General features: G+C 40.7%; 1 protein-coding gene across 1 annotated transcript in view; it reads right to left on the bottom strand.

Moving 5' to 3' along the window:
- Positions 1 to 5551: 5551 nt before the first annotated feature.
- Positions 5552 to 18826, bottom strand: part of Zcchc10 (zinc finger, CCHC domain containing 10) — a 16950-nt gene continuing 3675 nt past the window's right edge. Inside the window, exons 2-4 of the mRNA XM_013030966.1 lie at positions 12124 to 12282; positions 8289 to 8330; positions 5552 to 6714 (exon numbers count right to left, since the gene is read on the bottom strand). Of these exons, the coding sequence (XP_012886420.1) occupies positions 6441 to 6714; positions 8289 to 8330; positions 12124 to 12282 (475 nt within the window). The 3' untranslated portion in view covers positions 5552 to 6440. The remainder of the gene's footprint in view (positions 6715 to 8288; positions 8331 to 12123; positions 12283 to 18826) is intronic.

Here is an 18826-nt window from a genome sequence, read left to right as displayed (position 1 = left end):
AAACATACAAACAACAACAACAAAAAAAAACCTGTATAGGTCCTTACATATGGTGTCAAAAGTACTCAAATTCATAAGGACAAAAAGTAGAGGGCTGGGCACAGCAGCTCATGCTTGTAATCTTAACTATGCAAGTAATAAAGATAAGATCATAATTGAAGGCCAGCCAGGGGGGAAACGTTAAGAGATCCTATCTCAAAGAACAAGTGGGGTGCTGTGGTACACATCTATAATCCCATCTCTTTGGGTAACAGAACTAGGAGAATCATGGTCTGAGGCCCATACAAGCAAAAAAGTTCAAGATCCTATCTGACAGCAAAAAGGCCTAGGAGTGTGGCTCAAACATGAGGGCTTGAGTTCAAACTTCAAGCCTTGTAGTTGCAAGTGGTGGATATTAAGAATTGTCTTGAGGGCTGGGAAGGTGGCTCAGTGGTAGAGCGCTTGCCTTGCATGCATGAGGCCCTGGGTTCAATTCCTCAGCACCACATAAGCAAAAAGAAAAAAGCCAGAAGTGGCACTGTGGCTCAAGTGGCACAGCACTAGCCTTGAGCTGAAGAGCTGAGGGACAGCGCCTAGGCCCAGAGTTCAGGCCCCATGACCGGACCCTCCCCCCCCCCAAAAAAAAAAGAATTGTTTTGAGTGTCAGTTTTGGAAGATGAATTCTGGAGGTAGATGGTGGTGATGGTTGCACAACAATATGAACATACATAATACAACTGAAGGGCTAGGAAGGTGGCTCAGTGGTAGAGTGCTTGCCTTGCATGCGTGAGGCCCTGGGTTCAATTCCTCAGCACCATATAAACAGAAAAGGCTGGAAGTGGTGCTGTGCCTCAAGTGGTAGAGTGCTAGCCTTGCACAGAGTTCAGGCCCCATGACTGACAAAAAAGAAACAAATAAAACCTGAACTAAGTTAAAGCAGCTAAAGTGGTAAATTTTTTATAACAGTTTGCCATAATTACAAAAAAAAAATTCCCATCTCAGCCCGAGTTCAAATAATCATTATAATAATTTATTAGTGATAAGCTTTAGAACTGTTGTGTGGTGGATCAAGTTAGGACATTTAGCTTTATTTCTGGGGTTTGAACTCAGGATCTTCCCCCTTAAAAAAAGAAAAAAAAAAAGGCCAATCCAGGCAGGAAAGCCTCTCATCTCCAGTAAACCACCAAAAAAAGCCAGAAGTAGAGCTATGGCTCACGTGGTAGAGGACTAGCCTTAAGAAAAAAAAAATCAGGGACAGCAATCAGGCCCTGAATTGAAGCTTTCAGACCAGCAAGCAGGTCTCTCTCTCTCTCTCTCTCTCTCACACACACACACACACACACACAAACATGCACACGAATTTTTTTTAAGGAACTCTCCCATTTAAGCCACAGTTCTAGCCCCTTTTTCTCATTGGTTATTTCTGAAGTAGTGCTTAGCTTTATTCCTTGGCTGGCCGGGACTGCTATTCTTTCCACTTGTGTTGCTGGTGACAACAGTCAGACACCAAATCACCCAGCCAAAACAAAGCTTCACAGAATTTTATGCCCTGGCTAACTTGAACTGCCACCCAAATAGCTAGGAATACAGGCTAGAGCCACAGGGACCTTGCTTTATTTCTTGATTATTAACACTGTCTCTATTGTTTTCAATGCTGACCAATCTAGATTTTTCTCTGGATATAGTTCTTTGGCTGTTGCAATCAAACATGACTTCATTCTCAACTCCCCATCACGGGCTGGGAAGGTGGCTCAGTGGTAGAGCACATGCCTTTGCATGCCAGAGGCCCTGGGTTCGATTCCTCAGCACCACATAAGCAAAAAGAAAAAAGCCGGAAGTGGTGCTGTGGCTCAAGTGGTAGAGCGCTAGCTTTGAGCTGAAGAGCTGAGGGGCAGCACTCAGGCCCAGAGTTCAGGCCCCACGACAGGACCCAAAAAAAAAACAATCAACTCCCCATCAGTAAATGATTTTGCATGCTTCGTTAGCAAATCAGTTACTCTGAAATATATTCTGATAATATCCTCCTTTACACGTTTTTTTTTGTGGGAAAAAAAATTATAGTAGGATGAGTCCATTTAAAATTTTCAGTATCAGCCGGGCACCGGTGGCTCACCCCTGTAATCCTAGCTACTCAGGCTGAGATCTGAGGATCGTGGCTCAAAGTCAGCCCAGGCAGGAAGAAACTTTCATCTCCAATAAACCACCAGAAGACCGGAAGTGGCACTGTGGCTCAAGTGGTAGAGCGCTTGCCTTGAGCTGAAGAGCTGAGGGACAGTGTCCAGGCCCAGAATTCAAGACCCACAAACGACATCCCCCCGCCAAAAAAAAAATCCAGTATCCTTTATGAGCTAGTCTCATAAGTCAGACTCTTCACTTTTGCAACATCCGGTTGGTTTTATAGTCAGTCTTAGTGTGGGAGGGGACTTTACAAGTACATAAAGACATGAAAACCAGGAGGCAGAGATTGGGGAGGGGAGAATTTTAGAGGGTGATTAATACAATGCCTTTTGAAGAAAAGTGAATCAACAAAAATAATCCTCCTGTAAACATTATCTTTGATTTCTTCCCCCCTCCTTTGACCATAGTAGGGTTTGAATTCAGGGCCCTTACAACTTGCTCAGGTTGGCTGGCACTCTACCACATGAGATACACCTCCAGTGCCCTTTGCTGGGAATTGATAACTTTCCTGCTCAAGTTGGCCTTGAATTACAATCCTGAATAGGTAGGGTTATGAGCCACCAGCACCAGGCTTTTCTTTCTTTTCTTTTTTGTGCCTATCCTCGGGCTTAAACTGCACCATCCCTGAGCTTTTTTTGCTCAAGGCTAGTACTCTACCAACTTGAGCCACAGCCCCACTTCCAGTTGTTTGTTTTGTTTTTTGGTGGTTGATTGGCGATAGGAATCTCATTGACTTTACTGCCTGGGCTAGCATTGAACCAAGATCCTCAGATCTCAGCCTGCTGAGTAGCTAGGATTACAGCCAGAATCACTGACACCCAGGCTTTAATGTAGTCTTTTGATAACCATTTAGCTTCAAAATGTGTAGGCCTGGCTTTATCGCTATTGCCTAACAAATTACTCAAAAGTGGCTTACTTCAACAATTATTTTCTCACGATTTCTGTGGATCAGGAAATCAAATGGCTTTGCTGGGCAGCTCTGGCTTGAAGTCCCTTAAAAGCTTGTCATTAGTTGAAGGTTGAGAATGGAGGATCTGCTTTCCAGTTGACTTTGTTGTTATTGTTTTGTGCCCATCATGGGGCTTGAAGTCAGGACCTAGACTCTGTCCCTGAGTTTTTGTACCCAAAGCTACTTGAACCACAGTCCATTTCTGGCTTTTTGGTGGTTAACTGGAGATAAGAGTCTCAGGGACCTTCCTGCCTGGGCTGGCTCTGAACCTCGATTCTCAGATCTCAGCCTCCTGAGCTCTCCACAAGGCTACTAACATATTCTTGTGGCATAGATGCCAGATTACCCCAGAAAGAATGCAGAAGACTATTATGAAGTCATACCTTTTCACCTTTGTCCCATTCTATTACTCACATAGATAGCCTTAATCCAGTATAGGAACTTACCACAATGAGAGTCACTGGAAACCATCTTGGAAGCTGGTTATCACAATCCAGATCATTATTTTTTCTCCACTACTTGCAATGTATTTAAGCAATTACACCAAGGGGGAAACCCACCAATGAACACTAAAATCTGATTTTATATTGGTGCAACTTTTATTTTCTTATTTACATATACACCCTATGTACACACTACTTTCTATTTGAGATTTCTTTCCTTTAGATATATAAATGTAAATTTAAAACAAGTAAAATAATTTTTTTAATGGATTTATCATCTGGGTGTCGGTGGCTCACCCCCTGTAAGTAAGCCTAGCTACTCAGGAGACTGAGACCTGAGGATCATTGTTTGAAGTCAGATAGGACAAGAAAATCTGTTGGTACTTTTATTTCCAATTAAGACCACAGACATGAAGTTGAGGCTCAAGTGGTAAGATTGTTAGCCTTGAGCAAAAAAGCTCAGAGACAGTGCCCAAGCCCTGAGTTCAAGCTTCTGGACACACACACACACACACAATATTGTAAGCTGAGCAGCAGTGGCTCATTCCTGTAATCCTAACTCCTCAGGTTTGAGGATTGTGGTTCAAAGTCAGCTGGGGCAGAAAAATCCTTAAGACTCTTAATCACAAAATAAGCCACAAGTGGAACTGTGGCATAAATGGTAGCACACCAGCTTTGAGCAAAAATGCTCAGGGACAATAACTAGGACCTGAGTTCAAGACCCTGAAAAAGAAAGAGAAAGAAAGAAAAAAAGAAAGAAGGAAGGAAGGAAGGAGAGAGAGAGAAAGAGGAAAGGGAGAGAAAGAGGGAGGGGGAGGGAGGAAAAAATGAAGGAAAGAAAGAAAATAAAGTGAGGAAGAACAAGAAGGGAGGAAAGAAGGAAGAGCAGAAAAAAAAAATATTGTGCCGGGCACCGGTGGCTCATGCCTGTAATCCTAGCTACTCAAGGCTGAGATCTGAGGATCACAGTTCAAAGCCAGCCGGGGCAGGAAATTCTTATCTCCAATAAACCACTCAGAAAACCGGAAGTGGCACAGTGCCTCGAGTAGTAGAGTGCTCACCTTGAGCTGAAGAGCTGAAGGACAGCATTCAGGCCCAGAGTTCAAGCCCCATGACTGACCAAAAAAAAAAGGAAGCTGAGATCTGAGGATTACAGTTCAAAGCTAGCCTGGCAGGAAAGTCTGTGAGACTCTCATCTCCAACTAACCACCAAAAAGACAGTAGTGGAACTATGGCTCAAGTGGCAGAGTGCTGACCTTGACAGCGCCCAGGCCCAGAGTTCAAGACCCACAACTGACCAAAAAAAAAAAGCTGGGCACTGGTGGCTCACGCTTGTAAACCTAGCTTACTCAGGAGGCTGAGATCTGAGGATCGAGGTTCAAAGCCAGCCCGGGCAGGAAAGCCCGTGAGACTCGTCTTTTTTTTTGGGGGGGTGGGGTGGGGTCAGTCGTGGGGCTTGACCTCTGGGCCTGGACTCTGTCCCTCAGGTCTTCAGCTCAAAGCGAGCACTCTACAGCTTGAACTACAATGCCACTTCCAATTTTCTAGTGGTTTTTATTGGAGATAAGAGTCTCACAGACTAGTCTCACAGACTTTCCTGCCCAGGCTGGCTTTGAACCATGATTCTCAGATCTCAGCCTCCTGAGTAGCTAGGATTACAGGTGTGAGCCACTGGCACTGGGCCCATGAGACTCTTATCTCCAATAAAACCACTAGAAAACTGGAAGTGGCGCAGTGGCTCAAGCGGTAGAATGCTCACCTTGAGGTGAAGAGTTGAGGGATAGTGCACAAGCCCAGAGTTCAAGCCGCAGGACTGACAAAAAGAAAAAAAAGAAAGAAAGAAACATTATGAAGTATTTTTGTTTAATTTTCATGTTAGGCTTCAACTGTGTATATATTATGTAAACATACCAGATTAACCTTTGTTGTTTGTATTAATGCAGTTGAAAGTCATAGATGACCAGTTATAAACTATCACACTGTAAATGCAAAATTGGTAAGAGGCAATCTTTATTGAAAGCATTAAAAAAATTCTTAATAAAAGACAACTGGCATTGCCCTAATTTTTTTGTAAAAATTGTCTCCTTTTTCCCTTCTGAATGGTACCTTTCTACAGAAAGTTAATACATAAATATATTTAAAGCATTTTTACTTAGGTTAGCCTTTTACATGGCTGCTTTCTCTTCTGATACATTGCATCTTTTTAAAGGCACCAAAATTAAGAGTTCTTAGATTCATATTTTTGTCCCTTTTTAGATTCTACTAGAATTTTTCAGAAGGGCAACTCTAAGAACTTCAGGAACCAGAGGAAATGAATACTATGACAGAACAACTTGAGACCTAGCATTCAAAAGGTCTAAATATATTAATAGGTTCCTTGATTTTGAATCAGGACAAAAAGTAGAATAGCTTTCTGAACATAAAAGTAAACAGAGAGCACATTTATTAATGGTAGGAAAACTCCTTATAGTGACAATGTATAAATCTTACATAATAAACACAGCCAAAAGCATTACGAACAAAAATACCTTGCCAAATATTCTGATGTATTATCCTGAAAACCCATCCCATACCTTCCATTAACATTTAACTAAGTATGGAATTTATTTCACAGGGAAAAAAAAAAACATCACAAAAACATACTTACTGGTATTCAGCTTTGATCAAGTTCTAGAGTTACAGCTTCAAGATTTTTTTTAAAAAAAGATCCACCTTAAAATAAGTCTTCATATAATCCATTATTAATACTCTGTGTCTTTTCAACATGAAACACTTAGAAACCTTTGAACTCTAGAAATTTTGGTCAGCTAACCTAGTTGAATGTTTTCTAAATTCCCCTTCCAGTGTCCCGCTGGTTTTCAGTCCATCTGCCCAGTATGGAAGGAGCGATTCTATTTCTTTTTCCTCTTACTTGGTGGCTCATCCTCAGAGCTGCTATCTGTGCTGCTGCTGCTACTGGAAGAACTGGAGTCTGAGTCTGAATCTGAATCAGAGGAGGAGGACGAGGAGGTGGTGTATGAGTCCGAGGAGGAGGAGGAAGAAGAGCTCTCATCTGTGTCACTGTCCTCTGAGGAGGATGAGGTAGAGGTTTCTTCACTTTCTGATGAAGAATCACTGTCTGAACTGTCACTGCTGTTGCTACTGGAACTAGTTACACTCTTAGACCTATTAGACAATGAATGTTATATAGTAAGCCCCCTTGCTCCTGGATTTATTACATGTAGTTTGACTAAGTATAATAAAGTAATAATTTAATTAAAAACTTAAATAGAAGTGTTTCGTTCCCATGCACACATTACACGGCTGAGCTTATATGAAGAAGTACATTCTCAGCAGGCCCATGTGATGGTTGCGTTGTGTTTAAATCACTGTGTGATTTGCTGAGTATTTTCTGCCCTGAATTTTATGGAAATCTGCCTCCCAAAACAGCAAATGGTACCCCAAAGCAAGCTCAAAGTTCATGTGTCTGGTGTTAAAGGGAAAATGGAATATTTGAGGGCAGTAGTGAACTCACATCTTGAGCATCTGCTGTCTTTCAAGTCAGTTTCATTGAAAGCCATGTCCCCATGAATACCAAGGCCTTGCTACATACATGGGGAGCTGTTATTCAACAGTGTTTAAAAAAATCTCACATAATACTGTGTATGTATATCTTGAAGTATTGCTAGAATGTTAGCTCTAGGATTGATGTTCTTTCTATTGCCTAACTCCGGCTAAGAGTTGCTAAATTAACCAGAGACCTTGTAAAAGGAGGTCTCTGATTAATTTAGCAACTCTTAGCCTGAATTACCAAAAGAGAATTAGTGTATTATGCTTTAGAGTAAAGGATATTAGAATACAGCTGCAGTATAACCACTGGAACTATTTAAACATCACATAGAGTGGTGAATGTTTCTTCTTTTTACTTTTTCTTATTTTGCAGTGCTGGGGACAGAATTTAGGGTCTCATGCAAACTAGGCATGTACCCTACCCATAAGCCACACCCCTAGTCTTATATATTCCTTATTTATAACTACTTCAGAACAGATAAGAGCTGCCCAACAGTTTCTTAGTATTTCAATAACATTTTCAAGATAAGACAGTATCGACTATTTCTAGGTATAAAGACTCTAGAAATATGTAGAAAAAGGTCCTGAAATCCTAGATACTCAAGAGACTGAGATCTACCCAGCTAGCCTGGGCAACAAAAAGTCAGGGGGATTCATCTCCAAAAAAAAAAAAAAGCCAGAAATATAGATGTGTCTCAAGTAGTAGAGCACCTGCCTTGAGGAGAAAAAGCTAAGCAAGAACACAAGGACTTGAGTTCAAGCCTCAGTACTGGTAAAGGAAAAAGGAAAAATGGATATAGAAAAGGAGAAATGGAGGCAATGATTTATAGATAAGAAGAGGACAATATCAGAAAGTAGGATGATACTCAAAAGACTTCATATCCAAACCTTTTAACTATTTATTTTAAAGTCCTGTCCCTCCAACTAGTATTACACGTTACCTACATAATACTTTTTTTTTTTTTTGGGTCCGGTTGTGGGGCCTGAACTCTGGGCCTGGGCGCTGTCCCTCAGCTCTTCAGCTCAAGGCTAGCACTCTACCACTTGAGCCATAGTGCCACTTCTGGCTTTTTTCTTTTTGCTTATGTGGTGCTGAGGAATTGAACCCAGGGCCTCGAGCATGCAAGGCAAGCGCTCTACCACTGAGCCACCTTCCCAGCCCTACATAATACTCTTGAAGCCACACGTACCTTTTGTTCTTGTTCTTTCTTTCTACATTAGTTTCTCCAATGCTGATAGAAGAGGAAAAAAACTCCTGTTAATAATGCTATACACAAATCAAAAAACCCTTCTGCCATTCTCAGAATTGTTTTACACTGGAGAAACACACCATCTTTCATAATAATATGTTCTCAGAATACAGTATTACTTGCTACAACCACATGGAAAGTTTCCCATTGTAGGCTATATATGGTACAGGCAGTCCACTTAATTATCATTTAAGCAATCAATTTTATCACTTGTACCTTTCAGAGACAGGTAAGTTAATAATTAAGATGACTGAATGCACAAATCTAATTCTTTTTAACTTTGGGAGTTAGGTTATCTATTTAAATGAACAAACAAAGCAAAATAATAATGTAATTGTTATAATTTGAGTCCCCAGAAACATAGTGTAAATGATTAGCTCATATTTTTTAAAAAGCAAATTTAACCTTTTTCCGTATGTCTTCCAAATTTTCAGTTACTTATTTAAAGCCAAAAAATTGGGTACTTCAGGACTATAATTTCTTATACATCTTATAAAGAGCGAAGTTTTAGAATGAAATGTACAAATGGCCTTAAATAGTATACACAATATTTAAGTTGTCAAATTACACAATTACTTCTATTACTACAATACTGGCTGGTAAATTTAACGTTTCTACTTTCTGAATTTCTCTATATTCCCTACATAAAGCTTCCATTCTTATTCCAAATGTTCTTATATAATTATTTTTATACAATGGAATCACTGACTTGTAATTTCTGCTGTAAAATCAATTGTAGAAGTACATTTACTAAATTATATAAGAATTTGTGCCAGGTAATGGTGGCTCCCATCTGTAATGCTAGCTATGCAGAGGCTGAGATCTGAGGTTTGTGGCTCAAAGCCAGCCTGGGCAGGAAAGTCCATTAGACTCTTATCTCCAATTAACCACTAGAAAACTGGAAGTTGTGCCGTGGTTCAAAGTGGTAGAGTGCTATTCTTGAGCTGAAAAAGTTCAGAGACAGCAGCACTCGGGCTTTGAGTTCAAGCCCCACAACCACCACCACCAACAACAAAACTATGATCACTGAACCAGAAAATCAGCAGTCTCTAACAGATCCAAATCTAAAATTCATGTCATTCTATGTTTGTGGTTCTGGGAATCAAACTTAGGGCTTTATGCATGTTACAAGCCATCAACAGGGAGTATACTCTCAGCCGTATTGATCTTATATCCAAAGGAAACTAAAATACTACAATTTGATACCTACCTCATATATGAACAAGTTTGTCTTTAATAGATGGTACTTTCACACTGTTCTTTTCCCTTTGTACTTTTATCCCACTTTCCCAATATATTTTATGTCTACAAGTTTTAGTGATCACTTAAGACACTTCAATAGTATGTAGAATATCTGAACTTTTACCTTTTCAGTACCTGAGATCATAAGGCTTTACCAGTTTTTTTAGAACTTAATAGACAGCTTTTCTTTATAAGGTAATTCATGCTCCAGTGAATTCTTCACAACAGTGTAGATTGGTTAAAAACATTTAAACAGTGTTTTTTAGGTTAAATTTCAAATGTATGACATGGATCCATAGCTTTCTAAATAAGGAGGCTTATTAATGCCTTTAAATGACTACATGTCATGCTTGGAAGATTAACATTATCTACCAAGAAGGAATTAAGGGATGAGGGAGCACAGTTTATGTGCTTTAGAGTGTGCTGAAAATAGTCATCACATGTAAGGAAATGTTCACAACTAAAGCACAGAGAGAAACAAGTAATAATGTATGGTAACACATTCTTGTAATAATGACCACTTAATGGATCATGAATGATCAAAAGGTTAGCTTCCAGGGGGCAATCTGGGATTTTTAGATAGAATGACCTGATTTTGTGTGTCAGTGGCCTAGATCTTAAGTTACAGCATGAGATCTACTCTGGTTAAAGCGTTTACTGTGAACACTGGTGGCTCATGCCTGTAATCCTAATTACTCAAGGGACTATGATCTGAGGATCACAGTTTAAAACCACTCCAGGAATGGAAAGTTTCATGAGATTTCAATTAACCACATAAAAAAGAAAAAAAAGAAAAAAAGGTCATAAGTCAAGCTGTAGCTCAAGTAGTAGAGTGGGAACCTTGAGCAAAAAGCTCAGGGACAGTGTCTAGGCCCTGAGTTTAAGCCCCAGGACTGGTACAAAAAGTAGACAAAAGAATTTGTCTTTGGAAAAAGCATATGTAGGGGCTGGAAAGGTGGCTTAGTGGTAGAGTTCTTTCCTTGCTTGCATGAGGCCCTGGGTTCAATTCCTCAGCACCACATAAGCAGAAAAAGCTGGAAGTGAGGCTGAGGCTTAAGTGGTAGAGCGCTAGCCTTCAGCTGAAGAGTTGAGGGACAGCGCCCAGGCCCAGAGTTCAGGCCCCATGACCAAAAAAGAAAAAAAAAATAATAAGCATATATGAATGTTAATTTTCCAGGAATGGTTTATTCCTGCCTGATCCCCTTAGAGCTTTCAGTGCACAGATTCAAAGACTACCACCATAGAAGTCCAGATGTTTATTATACTATAATATATAGTTAACAGTCCTCACCAAAATGCTACTTCTAATATATAACACTAAGGAAACCCAACATCTTCCTATTTCAGCTTCTCTAAAACATACATTTCATAGGAAGTTTAAAAAGGTTCATTCAAAGCCGGGAGCTGGCGGCTCATGTCTGTAATCCTAGCTACTCAGGAGGCTGAGAACTGAGGATCACCATTCAAAGCCAGCCCAGGCAGGAAAGTCCCTGAGACTCCTATCTCCAATAAACCACCAGAAAACTGGGAGTGGCGCTGTAGCTCAAGTGGTAGAGCACTCGCCTTGAGCTGAAGAGCTGAGGGACAGCACCAGGCCCAGAGTTCAAGCCCCACAACTGACCAAAGAAAAAAAAAAGGTTCATTCAAGCGAGGTACTGGTGGCTCATGCCTGTAATCCTAGTTACTCAGGAAGCAGACATCTGAGGATAGTGGTTCAAAGCCAGCTTGGGCTTATCTCCAATTAACCACCTAAAAACTGGAAGTGGAACAAGGACTCAGAGTGCTAGCCTTGAGCAAAAAAGCTCAGAGACAGTGCCTAGGCCCTGAGTTCAAGCCCCATGACCATCAAAATAAAAAAAAAAAAAAAAAACCTTCATTCAAAGAATATAAAAGAGTAAGTAATGTTCTAGTCTCCCTCCTATCTATTCTCCTTCTAAGGAATAACCACTGCTATCCACCACTTATAATTTTGAAAAAATTCCACTATTCTTTGCTTCCTTAACATAAATCAAAGTATATTATATACACTAGTCTCTATTTTGTTTATATATTTGATGGCTTTTCCTATCTGCTGATTTTTCCCAACTCAGTGTTATCTGTTGTCACTTCACTGATAGTTAGGCAATAAAGCAACATAATTAAGACCATGGGGTACAGGCTGGTTGTTCAACTGGACTTGTGTGACACTGACTCACTAACTCTGGGTTCCCTTTCTTCATATGTAAACTGAGGGTAACGGCAGTACTTACCTTAATAGGACAGATTTGAGTTTTAACTAAGCTAATTCATGCAAAGTATTTAGTATGGTTCCTGGCATATAGTAAGCATTCATTAAAAACTAGTTAACAATGTTCAAGAGGAAGTGTACTCATTACCTCACTCATGTAACTGTAACCCTCTGTATAGTATCTTTACAATAAAAAAAGAAAAAAAAACTAGTTAAGAGTTAAGATTATAATTAAAATCTAGAGAACTACCACGAAACAGTAAACTATAAATGAATAAAATATAAATAATAGTCCTATAAACCTACCTTTGTTGTAATAATCTATTTTCTTTCTCTTTTAAAGCTTTCTTTAGTTCTGCTGTTCTTGAAGGCCTATGTAGATATTTTCTTTTACCTGTGCATTCATAAGTCCAATGTCCAAATTCCAAGCATTTCTGACATCTTACATGTTGCTTATTTGCTTCACTACAAAGCAAAAAAATGGAATATAAGTCTTAGAATTCTGCCTGGTGACACTTTTTGCCCTGAAAAACATAAACAACATGAAGTACAAAATGTCTATTGTCAGCCGGGCGTTGGTGGCTCACGCCTGTAATCCTAACTACTCAGGAGGCTGAGATCTGAGGATCGCGGTTCAAAGCCAGCCCAGGCAGGAGAGACCGTGAGACTCCTATCTCCAATAAACCACCAGATAACTGGAAGTGGCGCTGTAGCTCAAGTGGTAGAGCGCTTGCCTTGAGCTGAAGAGCTGAGGGACAGCGCCCAGGCCCAGAGTTCAAGCCCCACGACCGACAAAAAAAAAAATGTCTATTGTCATGACTAAGGCACAGAAGGTATAATAAGTAGTTCAAAGCATAAACTTTGCAGTTACATAGAAGTGAGCTTGAATCTATTTTATTTTTATTTTATTTTTTTGGTCAGTCATGGGGCTTGAACTCTGGGCCTGGGCTCTGTCCCTGAGCTCTTCAGCTCAAGGCAAGTGCTTTACCACTTGAGCCACAGCATCACTTCTGGTTTTCTCATGGTTAATTGGAGTTAAGAGTCTCATTGACTTTCCTGTCCAGTCTGGCTTTGAACTGTGATCTTTAGATCTCAGCCTCCTGTATAGCTAGGAATACAGATGTATGCCACCAGCACCGGCTTAAGCTTGAATCTTGACTCCTCACTCTATCTCAGTAATGACAGATTAGGTAATGGAGAGTAATTCACTCAGAACCACAAAAGAATAGTCAAAACATTTTTATATTTATTTTTGCTGTGCCAGAGATCAAACCTAAAAAAATAAACATCTAAAATCTAGAGCCTTGCGTATACTAGGCAAGCACTTAACACTGTGCTTTGCTAGAAGAATCAGAGAATTAACAAGGGGATAAAGAAGAGAATGGAAATTTACAATTAAACCAACTGGAGGTGTTTGCCCATCACAAGAGGGTGCTATAAATGTTGTGTCTATAGAGTTAAGACTCTGAAAGGCTATACCGTATGAAAAAACCAAATGATACTGGAAATATGGCTCAAGTGGCAGAGCACCAGCCATGAGCAGGCAAGTCAAGAATGAAAGGCTCTCAGATCAACCCCCAATTCTGGCATTGCATGTGCGCGTGCGCACGCGTGTGCGCGCGCGTGCACACACACACACACACACACACACACACACACAGTGCAGCCTAGCTTCTTGACATCTGTAAGACTTGCAAAAATGTGAATCTCTAAATTGGACTTGAGATATAGCTAGAAAAGAAAAGTGGTTATAAGATGGAAATGAATAAACTATATTCATTGTTGATGGTATATTATGCACATAGCATATTCGAAAGAACCTATAAATAAGATATTCCAGAATAATCAGAGTTACTAAGCAAATTTAGGAAAGGTTTTGCATCAGGGCAGGCAAATGTTTCTGTGAAAGGTCACACTGTACATATTCAAGATTTGTAGAACAGGAGGCAAAATTATGGAAATTGTATAGTTACCTAAATAACGAAAAAGAAAGCAAGTTTTCTAAGTATTTATTGATAGAAATAAAAACATAATATAACATGAGTATAATTGTATAGTAAAAACCCACTGATATGAAGAGAGGACAGTCCAAATATTTTTATTTTTTGGCAATGATAGAAATCAAACCCAAGGCCTTGTGCATGCTAGAAAAGCAACATAACCCTGGGCTATACCCCTAATCCAGTCAAAACAGTTTTAACAATCTGCTTGAGAACTCACAGAATAAACATGGGAAGAAGGAACCACCAAGCCAAGTACTGATGACACATGCCTGTAATCTTAGCTACTCAGGAGGCTGAGATTTGAGGCTCATGGTTCAAAGCCAGACCAGGCAGGAATGTCCGTGAGACCCTTATCTCCAATTAACCACCAGAAAACAAGAAGTGGCACTGTGGCTCAAGTGGTAGAGTGATAGCCTTGAGCTGAAGAGCTAAGGGACAGCGCCCAGGCCCAGAGTTCAAGACCCACAACTGACAAAAAAAAAAAAACTACCAAGACAAGATACGAAAGAAAAGAGGATATTTTACACAGCTGAGGTCCCCATGAACAAACTGGTCATGTATACATATACACATACGTATATATACATATATAAAATATTCTTTGCCTAAGTGTTAAGAACCTTCAAAAACAGGTATATGATAAGGCAGTGGCTCATGTCTGTAATCCCCAATATTCAGGAAATAGAGGCAGGAGGCTTGAGTTTGAGGTGAGGTGGGCTACACAGTGAGCTTTTATCTCAAACAAAACAAAAACAAGCACTGGTAAGCAGAGTTTAATGGACCATGTACTAACAACAGCAAAAGACATTGCTTTGTAAAAATAAAAGAGCAAGAATACACAAATAAGGGCTGGGAAGGTGGCTCAGTGGTAAGAATGGTTGCCTTGCATGCATGAGGCCCTGGGTTCAATTCCTCAGCACCACATAAGCAGAAAAAGCCGGAAGTGGCACTGTGTCTCAAGTGGTAGAATGCTAACCTTGAGCTGAAGAGCTCAGGGACAGCGCCCAGACCCAGAGTTCAGGCCCCACGACTGACAAAAAAAAAAAAAAAAGAATACACAAATAAGCCAATGAAAAGTAGTCTAGAAATGCATATACATATCATACTCATATACAAAAATAATGTACAGGGCCTGGGAATGTGCTTAGTGGTAGAGTGCTTGTCTAGGATCCATGAAGTCCTAGGTTAGATTCCTCAGTACCACATAAACAGAAAAAGCCAGAAGTAGCACTGTGGCTCAAGTGGTAGAGTGCTAGCCTTGAGCAAAAGAAGCTAAGGGACAGTGCCCAGGTCCAGAATTCAACTCCTACAACCGACACACGCACACAAAAAAAAGTATAAAGAAAATTTACATAAATGAGTTATAAGTCCTTAAAAAAAAAAAAAGCAGGGGCTGGGAAGGTGGCTCAGTGGTAGAGTACTTGCCTTGCATGCATGAGACCCTGGGTTCGATTCCACAGCACCACATAAGCAGAAAAAGCTGGAAGTGGCGCTTTGGCTCAAGTGGTAGGGTGCTAGCGTTGAGCTGAAGAGCTGAGGAACAGTGCTCAGAGTTCAGGCCCCATGACCGACAAAAAAAAAAAAAAGCAGCTGGGCTCTGGTGGCTTAGGCCTGTAATCCTAGCTGCTTAGAACGCTAAGATCTGAGGATCCCAGTTCAAAGCCAGCCTGGGAAGGAAAGTCCATTAGACTCTTATCTACAATTAACCATCAGAAAACCAAAAGTGATGCTGTAGCTCAAGTGGTAGAGCACTAGCCTTGAAAGAGCTCATGTACAGCTCCCAGGCCCTAAGTTCAAGCCTCACAACTGACAAAAAAAAAAAAAATTACATTAGAAATACAGGATTGGGAAACACAAGTGAACATTAAACATATGAAAAAGTGTTCATTAGAAATCAACAAATAGAGCCAGGTGCTGGTGGCTCACACCTGTAATCCTAGCTACTCAGCAGGCTGATCTGAGGATCGAGGTTCAAAGCCAGCCTGGGCAGGAAAGTCCATGAGACTCTTATCTCCAAAGCCAGAAGTGGCGCTATGGCTCAAGTGGTAGAGCACTTGCCTTGAGCTGAAGAGCTGAGGGACAGCATCCAGGCCCAGAGTTCAAGCCCCACGACCAACACCCCCCCCCTTAAAAAAAGAAATCAACAAATAGCAAACTAAAGCTCTCATATAATACTAGTAGAAAACTAAAATTGAAATTTAGCAATAGCAAATGTTAGCAAACAAGAACACTCATCCAATGTTGGTCAGAATACAAACTGAGAGCAGACACTAGTGACTCACATCTGTAATCATCACTGTTCAGGAGGCTGAAATCTGAGGATGCAGGTCAAAGCCAGCATAGGCAGGAAAGTCCATCGGCCTCTCATCTCCAATTAACCACCATAGAAGCTAGAAGTGGAGCTGTAAATTCAAGAGGTACAGCACTACCCTTGAGCAAAAAAAAGGTCAGGGATAGCGCTCAAGACGCTAAGTTCAAGCCCCAGGCTGGCACATAAAAAATACAAACTGGTATAACTATTTCAAAAAAATTAAATCCATCATAATACAGAATATGCATATTTTATGGCCCAGCATCTCCACTTCTAAGTACTTAAAACAGAAGCCCACACAGAACTATGTCAGGAAATAAGCATAGGAATATTGTTGTCCTGGCTGGGGATACAGCTGAATGGCAACACCTGCTTATTAATAAATGCATAAGGCCTTGGGTTAGACCCCCACAATGAGAGATAGGGAGAAGAGAAAATGAAATGAATATCACCTTTCCTTTATGTACCCTTTCAAAACTTTGAAATATCACATCCTCTCCAAGTAATTTTCACAGTATAAATTACTTAAACCTTAAGTAGAGTTTAGATAACTATTTTTCCTGTCCTTTTTAATCCAGTTTCTCATTAATCCAAAATATATTACTGCTTATTTTCTATTAACTAGGACATTCTCCTGCGTAATGACAAAAATGACCTAAGAATCAATAAATCAATGTTGACTTATTCCTACTATTTAATCTTTTGTTGTTGTTGTTGTTGTTGGTCGTGGGGCCTGAACTCTGGGCCTGGGTGCTGTCCCTCAGTCTTCAGCTCAAGACTAGCACTTTACCACTTGAGCCACAGCCCCACTTCCGGCTTTTTCTGCTTATGTGGTGCTGAGGAATCAAACCCAGAGCCTCATGCATGCAAGACAAGCACTCTACCACTGAGCCACTTTCCCAGCCCCTACTATTTAATCTTTAGACATTGTTTACATTTGATCAAATGTCACAATAATGCCATTTATAAAAAGTTCAGTACAGCACCAATTTTTGCACTTGCCTCCTGTTTAGTATCTTTCAGTCTGGGAGAGTTCCTCACTCACATCTTCATTTTTCTGACCTTGACATTGTTAGAATATTACAGACCAGTTATTTTGTAGAACATGCTTCTATTTGAGTTGGAGGATTTTTTTTTCCTCCAAGATCACTCATGTGTTAGCTGGCAGGCCTCAATTCCTTGCTATGTTAGTCACTCCACAGGGCTATTCACAAATATAGCTTTACCTAGAATGAATGATCAGAGCAATCCAAAAAAGAAGCCAAGCCAATCCTGAGTTGAATCTCCAGTATGGAGGGAAAAGTATAATATTTTGTTTTCTCTTTTTTTCAGTACTGAGGATTGAACACCCAGTGTTGCATGTGCTAGTCATGTGGTCTATAATAAAGCTATGTTCCCACCCCATTTTATTTTTAGACAATGTCTTGCTAAGACACACTGGCTGGCCTCAAACTTGTGATCCTCCTACTTGAGCCTCTTAAATGGCTGGGACAATATAGATATGGCCCACCACAAGTATCAAATGAATGCTTTCCTGGTTTACTCAATGAGGTATAGTTTACCACCATAATTCATTTGGATTCTTTTGACATGGTGCTTCCATTCTTTGAAGACCTCTTGCTTTCTGATTCAACAACAAGAGTAGCAGGCTCATCTTGTATTTTTTTTTTCTATCCCAGTTTGAAATTAGCCTTTTCTCCAAGGAATACTGGTGTTTCTTAGGAGGCAGGACAGAAGCACACATGTGCTCACTATGGTAATATTGCTGCTTCCAGGTACTCTCAGGAGACAGAGTTAGAAAAGACACACACACTCACACACACACACTCACACTCACACACACTCTAGAGGTAACAAATACAAACATTTTACATCTACATTCAATCATCTGAAAATCATGCACTTACACAGATACTTTTCTTTTTTTTTTTTTTTGCATCCGGTTGTGGGGCCTGAACTCTGGGCCTGGGCGCTGTCCCTCAGCTCTTCAGCTCAAGGCTAGCGCTCTACCACTTGAGCCACAGCGCCACTTCCAGCCTTTTTCTTTTTGCTTACGTGGTGCTGAGGAATCGAACCCAGGGCCTCATGCATGCAAGGCAAGCGCTCTACCACTGAGCCACCTTCCCAGCCCACACAGATACTTTTCATTCCAACCAACTTCACAGGGTTTTTTCTATTTTTCCCCTCATACTTCTGTCTTCAGTGAGAAACCCCATTTCCATTATCCATAACAGATTTAGTTATTTGGCTGATTACCCACAAGTAAGCTACTGCCCACTACAGCCCTTGATACCTGCTTCTTCTGAGGATGCTCTGTTCACTTCCCTTGGGATCTGATTCTCAGCCCTGCTCCATCTTTCCATCCTCTTTCCATGCCTTCACCCTGCCTGTGCCAATTCTCACTGCCAGGTGGGTCCTTCACATATGGACATATTCTTCCTTCTGTTTAGAACCTAATAGCCCGTAAGAAATTACACTCCATGGGTTGGGAAGGTGGCTTAGTGGTAGTGTGCTTGCCTGGCATACATGAAACCCCGGGTTCAATTCCTCAGTACCACATACACAGAAAAAGCCAGAAGTGGAGCTGTGGCTCAAGTGGTAGAGTGCTAGCCTTGAGCATAGAGAGGGTCAGGGACAGTGCCCAGGCCCTGAGTTCAAGCCCCAGGACTGGCAAAAAGAGGAGGAGGAGGAGGAG

The sequence above is a fragment of the Dipodomys ordii genome, unplaced genomic scaffold (assembly GCF_000151885.1).
Source record: "Dipodomys ordii isolate 6190 unplaced genomic scaffold, Dord_2.0 Scaffold135, whole genome shotgun sequence".
Lineage (NCBI taxonomy): Eukaryota > Metazoa > Chordata > Mammalia > Rodentia > Heteromyidae > Dipodomys > Dipodomys ordii.
The sequence above is the reverse complement of the archived record's forward strand: the minus strand, read 5'-3'. Positions and strand labels throughout refer to the sequence as shown.